At 30.3% G+C, this 11,795-nt stretch overlaps 1 protein-coding gene across 1 annotated transcript; it reads right to left on the minus strand.

Moving 5' to 3' along the window:
- Positions 1-7,666: 7,666 nt before the first annotated feature.
- On the minus strand, positions 7,667-11,262 carry LOC100816097 (homeobox-leucine zipper protein HAT7). Its single transcript, XM_003554344.5, has 3 exons — positions 10,827-11,262; positions 9,564-9,961; positions 7,667-8,256 (listed from the first exon to the last, which is right to left on the minus strand). The coding sequence occupies exons 1-3, from the start codon at positions 10,954-10,956 to the stop codon at positions 7,906-7,908; spliced, it is 879 nt and encodes a 292-aa protein (XP_003554392.1). The 5' UTR covers positions 10,957-11,262; the 3' UTR covers positions 7,667-7,905.
- Positions 11,263-11,795: the final 533 nt, after the last annotated feature.

Below are 11,795 nucleotides of genomic sequence, written 5' to 3' on the forward strand. Positions count from 1 at the left end.
ACCCCCACTTCCAATTTTCTATTTATAATATAAAAAGTGTAACTATCACACAAAAGTCAACACAATCGTTTACTCGAAAATTTAAGTATGGTCATCAATATTAGAAAATTGACTCTTAATATTATTTTGTTAAAATCGGTTATAATGAAAATCAACATTAAAAAATACACAGTGACATTTGTAAATAAAATATTAGTAGAATAAAGTTAAAAAAACTATATTGTATTATAAAACTATATTATATAAGCAATGACAATATTAATTTTTTAAAAATCGATATTAAGATCTCCTGTTAATATCGGTTTTTAAACAACTAATGTTATGTGTGCTTATACAACATCAAATTTTTAAAAAACCATTGTTGAGATCCCCTTTGAATAAGAGTTCAATTAATGTCCTTTGTAGAACACAATTGCTCTCTTGAATGGTTCTCTTTCTTCTTCTTTTTTTTACTCATTTCAACATCTTTCTAACATTTTTCACTTTTACATTTAGTTGTTGCACACTTAGCAAAAAAACAATGAATTGTGCCAAAAAAGTTATTTAAAAACAAGGTAAAATAAGAAAAAATTCACAATTTATCACACACAAATTTCGGTTTATAATGTAACTATATATATTTCCGTATACTTTTACTTATCTAGTTATTTATAATTTTTATGATAAAATTATAAAGGAACTTGTTATAAATTTACTTTAATTTCTATCAAAAAATAAATAAATTTACTTTGATCAAAATACTATACTATTTTACCAAACATAAATATTAAAATGTCAATAAATAAATATTCCTTAATGGCAACTACTTTCAATCTTGTTATTTTAATAAAATTGTGTAGCCACAATAAATTCTTCTTTATTATTTAGGCACTTTAAATGAATCCACTAGAATAAGCCTAATTATAAGGGATTGGAATAAATGCATGGAGACTTAGGTCCGATCCTCATTATTCCAACTATACACAAAATAAAAATGCACTTTAAATATTACTTAAAGCTAAAACATAAATTGAGGAAACACAATATTGTTAAAACATTTGTTTTTAAGCTAAAAATGTGTTTATTCACTCAAAATATGATTTTGTAAATTAAATAAACTTCCACCAATATGGCCCTTGATTATGCGCCTATCTACCTGAAAGAGTGCTATATATCGCAATTTTGGCACCTAAGTGATCCTTTGCTCGCCACCTAAAGGTTATCCTACTCCAAGGAATATGTAGTTTGCTAAGTAGCCAACCCTCACTATTAACAATAGAGAATCGTTAGTGCATTAGGGTTTTCCATGGGCTAAGTAGGCAGCCCTCACTACCAATAACATCATGATGTACATATTAGGGGAGGAGGAAGACTCGTTGCAAGTGAAGTTATGACTTTTTATACTTTTTTATCATATTATTAATTACATGTTATGTTAGACTTAGACTGAAATATTCTGTTAGTAGTTTATGTTTTTAGTAATTCTTGCTTTGATTCTTTATATTTTAAAATTTTCGTTTTGGTGGTTTGAGTTTTAGAAACTTATTTTGTCCTTTTCTTAGTTTCACACAGACACGGTTAACAACGTTTTACATTTTAAATAATTAATTAATTTTAACAGTAAAAAACCATCACAATGTTTAAATTAATTATGTTATTATAAAATAATTTATTTAAATATTATGGAGGTTTTTGATTGCCATTATAATAATTTTAATTTATAAAAAATCTCCAATGCAAAGAACTAATCCCCAAATCCCTAATCTTCAAATTAAATACAACCAAGTTCAGAATTCAATCATCACACACAAAATTCAATCTTCTCTGCTTGAGATTTCACCATTGAGCCTCATCCTCTCACACCCCTTAAACTCCTCGATGTAAAAATCATTTTTTTTTTTTTTTTGCCTTTTTCTCGATCTGCTTCAATTATTGGTGCGGGTGGGATTCTTAATCTCCAAAACAAAAAAGGGAATGAAATTTGTGAATCACACAAAAAGGAACAAGGGATGAAAAGGATGTAAAGAAAATATAGAAGGGAAAAAGATAAATTTGTTGTGATTTGTGGGAAGAGGTATATTTAGTTTGTAAAGGAAGAAGAAGAGGCAGGATTGAGTTTAGGTGCAACTGGGGTTTGAGAATTGTTTCTTTGCTTTGATCGATTTGTTGGAACCTCTTATGCCCAACATCCTCGTGACCCCCAAAATTAGTTTTTTTTTCTAAAAAATTCTACAAGTATATGAATCCAAATGCATGCCATTAGATTTGTGAATAAACCAGAGCATTGAATTTGAAGTTGGGACAAAGAAGATCGAAGGGAACGCATTTGGAGTTGGTGGATGAAAGTATGGCCCAAGATGAACGTGTAGAAGAGCAATTGTTGCAGGCCAGACCATCATTCTCATCTCCTGTTTCCTCTTTTAACCATATTATTGTTCTACACAAGACAGAATCATTAATTAAAATAATTAATTTTAAGATAGTAATGACTAAAAATCACCACTATATTAAAATTAATTATTTTAAAACATTAACCGTGTTAGTATTAAACTGACTAAATGATCATTTTAGATAACGTTATAATCTTAAAGGACTAAAACATAAAAGGACGAAAGCATGAATCACTAAAAACCTAAGGAATATCCAAAAGGATACTTTAGATATATTTTGTATTGTTTCTTCATTTGTTATGTATTATTTCATGTTATATTATTCTTTTTTTCATACTAGTATTGATATAGGTTCACACATATCTGTATTGAAAACATATTTGCAATACTTAATGGAAACGTGTTTCTTTCGAGATTCTTCAAACCCGATGAAACTTGATGGAATGAGATTTGGTTTAATCTTTTTGTCCTTGCCTTTTAAAAACTCAACCTCAAGCCCATCCCTCATTTTATAAGAACGGCCAGGATGGAGAGAGCCAAATCTACTCCCGACTCGACCCATTGTCATGTCTAATAGAAACATGTTTCTATTATATAATTATTATAACAATACATAACAAAAACATATTTTCTCTATGCATTATAAGTCTCACACCTATAACACAATGAAAATATGTTAGTCATTACTTCAAATACATTTATATTCTGGATTACTCAATCTGAAATATTGTTAGCCAATTTTTGGATTTGGATTTCCAGAATTATATATGGTTACATAATTCTGGATTAAGTATTCCGGAATACAAATGTATAACAGATTACTCAATCCAAGATATTGTTGTTTAGTTTCCAGATTTGGGATTCTGTGGTGGCAGTGCCTCTTCACATCCATGGCAAAATGTGGTGCAATGCTCTACGAGGCCTAGGTTGTCATGGTGCAAGGCCTGGTTGTGGTAATGCGAAAGGAGGGGAGATATGAAGATGGGAGGAGAAGAGGGTGAGTGAGGGGGAGAGGGGAGCGAAGGGTAAGTTGGAGGTGCAAGAAGCAAAGGCCTTGCATATCCCACTACTTAATTGTTGGGGCTGGGCTTATTGGCCTGGCACGGTCCAATATCATAACATCATATGTTACTTAAAATGGATCGAGCGAGGAAGTTGGAAAAAAAAGGGGAAAACAAAAACATGCATTATATATATATATATATATATATATAATTTGAGATAGCTTTGCATATTCTACGAACGTTATCGTGTCTTGTGATTATTGAGCTATACATCCATATGAAAAGAAACCACCACAAATGAGGGATGATATATAGATCTATATACTCTCCATAAAAAAGATGGTTCCCCTTTAAAATGAAGTCCATTCACCATCCGTTAAATAACAATAGAAAGTAAGGTCAAAAGATGCACTATACTTTTTCAATACGAAACAATGGAAGTTTGTTTAAATTTTTAATGTCTACTATTACTCATAATGTCACAAATTTTAAGCATGAACAATGTACGAATTAGCTTGAAATTATTTTAACCATACATTCATCAATTTAATTACAACTCATGCTTTTTTACCAAGTGCAATTTGATCTCAGTTATCTACCTTTTGTCACTCTCTTCTTATAAAAACTTTTTGTATATAACAAATAGCAGTTTTCATTTGTAATTTGTTATCAAACAATTAAACTTTTATATCTTCTAAAAAGCATTTTATTGAACTTCCTCTCAAACATGCATTAACAAACCATATATAATTGAAAGGTTTGATGAAATAAAATTTAGTAGACTTTAGGCGTTTCATTGTTAAAAACTACTTAATTTATTAAAGGATTGTTAAATTTAAATTGAAATGCTGGTCGGTGATAAATCCTAAATCTGATAGGTAACAGAGAACATTCACATGATTTGGGAAATATTCTTTTGGTAGATTTGATCAGAAATTAATTATAAGTTGACACACACACATATTTCAAAGGAAAGATAATTATCTAAGTAATCTAACATATATTTACATACTCATATGATATTTTAAGTAACTTACATAAATCACGTAAGCTCTCTTGCATTAATTTGGACAAATTTTAAGACTTTCACAGATTTAGGGTTATGAAATTGTATGCCATCAGTTGTATCAATGTAATCTCATACAAGGCATAAATCCCGTGCCTCTGTTTATACACCATAAATTAATTACCGCATATTATTAAAGAGTAAAGTTATAGTTTCTTATTACATCTCTCTTGATGTTATAATAAAATTTAGAACTATTTTATTAAAAATATTTTTAATTTAAGTTTGGTACCACCAATGCCAAACATGCTTTTGGAAAGAGAGTGTTAATTGTGATGTTGGCTGAGAAGCAATAGATCTCACCAATAATTCATGACACTTGATAATGAAACGATTTATTATATATATAACAGAGTTGACTGATCTCATAATCATGTATACTTTAATCTTCAATCAATAAGAAAGCATTAATACTTTTTTTTGATATCTTCTATGATACTGTTAACACTTGTCACATTAATAGTAGCTCTTTTATATAGAGCTTTAATTTATATACAACAATTGCCACTAGCACTTCCGATAAAAGCATGAAGCACATTGCTTACAAGCAAAGATGAAAATCACGATCACTCCACACCTTAAACGCAATTAATTTTAAATAATTAAATATAATGAAAATAATTTTACTGTTAGTTTGAAATTAGAATATAAGTTTAATACGTTAACATTATTATTGAGTAGCCAGAATCATTGTTAAAAATGAGTTTTAAGATAATTATAATTAAAAATCAACCAAAACTTAATTACTACATTATTACTTATTCTTAAGAATATATGCAATGATACAAAATAAAAAATAAAAAATCTTTAGGTTGCCATAGTGATCGAGAACTACAATTTTGGTGTGAAATCAACTGAATATGTAATTATCAACACGCATGACTTCCAACTTCACCTTAATAAATGTGATATGATAGGAAACAAGAAATTGTCACCGACATGTTTTGGTTCTTCCTTGAAATGCCAGTCCTGCTAACACTGATATCAAAATTAAGGAAGACAATTCACTAATCACTTGTACGTTGTCTGTTGAATGTTTATTTTACACAGCCACACATTGCAATGGCCACATACATGTCTTGGTGAATGGATGCATAAGATATGCAACCCATTAATGCTGATTGTTCTATATAGAGTTATGGAACGGTTTCACTATCATTTATGTGTCAGTTCAGATGGCCCCAATCTCTTAAATACATTAGCACTTCCTATTGGAAGTTTGTAATGCCGGAACTAGTACATTTCTTATTCACATGCGTGATATTAGTTAAGCACCAATAGCTATCCAAACATAATAACATATTACATATTATACTAATATCTGAGTATTGGTTAAATATGATGTATAGATTATTGTAAATTTTTTCATAAATAATTATATATATATATATATATATATATATATATATATATATATATATATATATATATATATATATATATATATATATATATATACTATTCTATGCTTCAATGAAATATTAATAGAAATAAATTTTACACATTTAAAGTTTAAATGATTTTTACAGTTTTATGACATGTATGCATTCAACACGCGAGTTTATAGCTAATTGTTTGAAAAATTATGGGATATAAGAACTTAAATTTTCACTATTATTATTTTTCTTAAATATAATACTGATTATAATTTTTGTTACTTTTGATTTAGGGTAATATCACAAATTGTTGAGTTGGATAATAAATGTTCCCCCAAATCCATTATCCATGTCTTAATTACAATCAATAATTGAAACTGCATGCAAATGCATTAAGGAAAATAGTATTTTCTCTTGTTCTTTTTATAAGAAATAAGTTTTAATGTGTAATAAAACTTTTTTCTTATAAAAAAAATGCATTTCAATTTCATTAAAATTTATTTCTAATAAAAAAAATCAAGTAATAAATAACCATACTTAAAGATCCACACATCTCCAAAGGGGTATATTTGTAACTTCAGCAAAAATTGGGAAGCAACATCGTCTTCTTACTTTATACCATGCCAGAGTTACAGTTATTTACAACTACAATAAAATAATTTGATTGCAGCTGCTTCTAACAATAATAATTAACTATGTCATCTCCTGCATGTATTAATTTGCTTTAATACTGAATTAATTAATTTTTAGCAGCACTATTCTATGAAATGTTTATTCTATTAGGAGTCTGCTCTTTTTTAAGCAAACATCAACTTTTTCTTATACAGCTACTATAAGAAACTTAAAATGCAGAGTTGAGAGAGAGAGAGAAATCAAAGGCTTTTGCTTTTGGCTTGGCAGTAGGTCACATGGATCTTCTTTAGGATTCAGAGTGAAGTAGTTTCGGTTGTCAGATTAAAATTGGCAAAGGTTATATACCTAAATTGAAATTTCAACACCATCACTAACATTATAGTAACTTTTTTTTTTTTAATTTTTTCTAACTTTATAGTAACATTTTCTTCTTTCCCTAGCACCACTTCTTTAGCTTCATCACTCTTCTTGGAGTGTGTGCAAACTCATTAGAATCCTACTTCCCCAACCCCACTTCTCTACCCTTTGTAAACTACCAGCTAGATTTGGTTCTTTCTTTCAACCACATAAAACGACATGCCCTCACTGCACCATTTTTCCATCTCTTGTCAGTACTGATGTCAGTCACACGAAAGTAATAAAAATGACTTAGTAATTAAAAAAATATGAATTTGATTTTTTTATTAAAAAAACTAATAACTAATATATAGTGATAAAAAAAAAAACTGAAGCGAGCCACATTCCCTTTCTCATTAGCTGAACTTTCTCTCCGAAACACCTTTTTCCATTCAATTTTCCCATGACATGATATCATGATTCCAAAGCACCAACATGAAATTGAAAAAATATACATGTGTGCCTAAAGAATGCAAACAGAGAATCCTATTTTTATCCGTGGCCCCATACTACGTGCCAGAGCTGGAAATCCACTTAGGGGCACGTACATTTATATATTAACTACATAGTATATACTATTTTATTTCCACCTAGCAAAAAAATATATTTGTTTTGCATATATAACACTAAAGTGTAATGTAATATGAAAGAAGTTGCAACCAATTAGGCTTGGATCTAATCAATTAGACTATTCTTTACAATATGAGGAATCAAGATTTAAATTGCTATTAAAAAAGATGTATTTTGAATGTGATTGTATATGAAAGAAGATATTTATGGAGGGGAAAAATAGGAAAGAAGAAGTTGCACTACTACTCAAAGTCCACCAAATCCTGATGATCATGACTTAAGTAAAATGTGTTCAAACTTTTTATACACCAATCTACATCATAAACATAAAATTGGAAAAAACTGGTAGGGAAAAAAGAAAAAAAGAAAAAATAAAAAAGAAGGTTGAGCTAAGCTTAATCAATGAACTTTTTAACTACTTCTCATAACTTTTCTTCAACCTCAAATCATTTATAGTGTCCAAAACCAACAATTTTGGGTTTTTTCATTGATTAATGAAACTGGTGTTGCTGCTGCTGCTGATGATCAGGCCAGGGCCAAAAATTCTGCTGCTCATCAATGATGTGGAACATGTTGCAGAAGCTCTCATCTTGGAGATCTGGTCTTGATGAGCATTGGAGGAGTTGAGTTATGCTTGTAGGCTTAGAAGAAGTTGTTGGTAAAAGGGATTTTCCATTCTGAGAAGACACAGGACTAGTGTTCATCACTGGTGTTCTTGAGAGATCCAAATTGATCTCTGAACTGTTGTTGCTGCCATTGCTCCAAGAACCCTGATCAGTTTCTTTCTTGAGACTAATTACAGTTCCAGTTTCATTGCAGTCCCTTCTTTTTAGAGTTTGTAACTGCAAAAACACAACAACACCGCACAGTGAAAAGTGTAAAAACCAAAAGGAAAATGTTTGATATATACCCATATGTTATCCTACCTCTATAGAGAGAATGAAAAAATAAAGAAAAATATAAGTATAATAAGATTCATCATGTTATAGAAAGAAATAAAAGATATTGATGAGATGTTTAAAATAAAAAGTGATTCGTGTATCATTATTTAAATTAAGACTGTTTTTATTTATTCATGTGTTTCAACCACAAGTCTTTTTTTTTTTATTCCATGTGAAGGATCAAATGCAATCTTGTCTTTTTTCATAGCTAGCTACAGCAACGTGGAATAGTTATAGCAGAGTTTTCAATGGAAAAAGGAAGGCAAAGATTACTATTAATTCTCAGTTCTCAGTTCTGACACTGTCGCACTGACTCTTCCCGAGAATGATCAACTCGCAATCAACAAAAAAGTTAATGAAGGAATCAACCTCTTTAAAATTAGTCACTTAACACATGTGGGATCATCATTACTCAATCAATGAAATGGAGCTTTCTCTCTAAATAACGAGAAGCACCAATACTCAGAAAGAAAAAAAAAATACTCTTATATATATATATATATAAAGCTTAGCTCTGATCTCTCCTGAAACACGAAAATATCAATCAAATTCATTGTTTAGGGAAAAGGATGAGCACTAAACAAATAAAGGACATTCAGAAAATATAGTTAACCAAAATCCAATAAATAAAACTATGGTGCAAAAAAAAAAATCATTGAATAACATAACTCCATTCACGATTCAATTTTAATTCAACAAAAGACATTTGGATGTTGGAGTCACGTCAAACTCTATTGGATATTTTGAATCAAGATCAGGATTCAAATGGTACCAAAATTAATCCCCCAAGATCTCAAAAATTCCAACTTCTCATTTCTCCAAAAACCATTAATTATTAGCATGACCCAAGAAAGGAACCTTATCCCTACAAACAAGGTTGATTTCAAGATTCCACAAGCAATGACTAGACACAAGACATGTTTCTAGTACGTAGTATTAAAAAGAGTAAAACTTAGATATAATTTTTTAGATGTATTTCGTACTGCTTTTCAATGAGAATTCAAGTTTTACTTTCACTGCAGTAACTTCTACAGTAAAATGTTATCATCATCTAGATTATCAAGACAAACTCCAATTCTGATTAAATAACAAAAATATATAAAAACATCTAAAGAACTGCATCTAACTATATATATATATATATATATATATATATATTGTGTTTTAATATAGCTACATATGGTAACGGTACCATCAATTATTATTACCTCTGTATGTAGTTTCTGGTTCTGGGACTTGAGGGAGTCATTATCGGCCTTAACAGCTTCAAACTGTTTCTTGAGAACTTCATACTCCTTCTCAAGCTGCTTAGTCTTCCACCTAGCTCTTCTGTTCTGAAACCATATCGCTATCTGCCTCGGCTGAAGCCCTAGGGCTTTGGCCAGCTGCATTTTCCTCTCTGGTTCGAGCTTGTTCCCGAGCTCGAAGCTCTTCTCCAGCGCCTTCACCTGCTCCAGACTCAGCCTCTTCTTCTTCTCCCCTAGGAGCTGAGATCCCTCGTCCGATAACTCGTCGTCCCCGTGCGATTCATCGCACTTGTTGTTGTTGTTGTTGTTGTCTATGCCGGAAAACGACATCGAACGCTTCATCATTAAACCTCCTGCACCTGCACCACCCCATGAATACAACCACACAAAATTAACACCAGCATATTCTATAGTATAGTTCCTGTTTGGGATACACGCCACAAGTGATTTTGAGAGTTCTTCTACTGAAAATATAAAACTTTTTTCAGTAAAAAAAAACTCTCAAAAACACTTTTAACCTTTATCCAAACAGATTCATAATATAACTCATGAGTAATGATATATAAATATTTGATTATTTTAAATACTATGCTAACATCCCTCGTTTTTTTTTTATCTTTCTTTTTATCACATCATTCCTTCTATTGTATCTATATGTTTTATTCTATTTCTAAGTGTTGGACAGTGGTACGAGGAGTTCATTTAACTTTTTTCAGTATACCTTCTTCCTTTATCTTGTATTCTTAAAAAAAAAAAACAATAACTTTTTTTTATCAGATATCCCATATTATTTTTAGAAGAGAAAAACAATCGTTTCCGGGCTAATATTATTATCAAGATTTTAAAAAATACCCACAGCTGTGATCTCAACCTAAAGAAAAGTTGTAAGGATCTTTTACTACATTTATCCGCAATTATCAACCACTAAAATGAAACTGTGATTCACAATTTAGAATCTTGATTATTATATAAGAGATCAATGTTTTCAAATTGTGGTTGATATCACAGTTTCCTTGTGATTCCTGATATTGCAGATAAAAACAGTTGATGCAATATTATAGAGCCATAGAGTAAAAAAAAAATCATGTTTATGTCTGAAATCACAGTTACAAATTGTTTTTTAAAGACCTTCATATATATTAAAATAAAATAAAAATATACATGAATTGACTTGGAATTACACTTGAAGAGAGGAAGATGATGAGCGTGTGTGTGTGTTCTGACCTTGAAAGTGATGAGGTGGGAAAGAGGGGAAAGCGTTGAGAGAGGTTGAAGTTGAACGCAGATGGAGCTGGTGGGGATCATGATCTTCATGGGTTTGGAACATGAAGGTGTGAGAAGGAGGAAAAGCCATGGTAGAAGAAGAGGTTGTTGTTGTTGTTGTTGTGGACTTGTGGTAGTAGTGATGATGATATCATTCATTCATGCAACAAGGTTTTTGGAGGGTCACACTAATTCTTCTCTTTTCTTTCTTCGCTACTGTTTTGTGTATGTGTGTGTGGTACAGCGATTTAATTTAATTAAGAGGGTAGTGGTGGCGATGACAGGAGTTTGGCTCTCACTCTCATGGTGACAGAGTTTTCAGAAAGAGAGGGATGGTGATGATGATAGGTATGCAGACCGAAAGACAGCGATTTTTAGGTTGAGAGACGGACAGCGGAGAGAGAATAATAATAATAATAATAATAATAATAATAATAATAATAATAAGAGGTGCAATGCAAATTGTGTAATAGTAGTATCATCAAATGCCATAAAGTATTAGACATTTCATGGACCCATCCCCTCTGTCCCTCTCTCACTCTCTTGTTCATATATGTACAAAGTCTACATTGATGGCAATTATGAAGTTATACATAAATAGTACACATTCTTTTCAGTAACTTAATTTAAATTATTTATTCTAATTTCATCACTAAAATTTGTTGATTTCTCTTATATTTTTTTGGTGAAGTTTAATTTCTCCTAAATGATATATATATATATATATATATATATATATATATATATATATATATATATGAACAATTTTACTTATACAATTAATTTGTATATATTTTTACGGGGGGAGGAGCTACTTACATTTTGAGGGATACCCCCAAATTTTAGAAGTTTCTTTCTTTTTGGTAGTGTAAAAAGTTTATTTTACGTATATACTTAAAAAATTAATAATTTTATGTTAATTATAGTTTT

This window comes from Glycine max, chromosome 19 (assembly GCF_000004515.6).
Source record: "Glycine max cultivar Williams 82 chromosome 19, Glycine_max_v4.0, whole genome shotgun sequence".
NCBI lineage: Eukaryota > Viridiplantae > Streptophyta > Magnoliopsida > Fabales > Fabaceae > Glycine > Glycine max.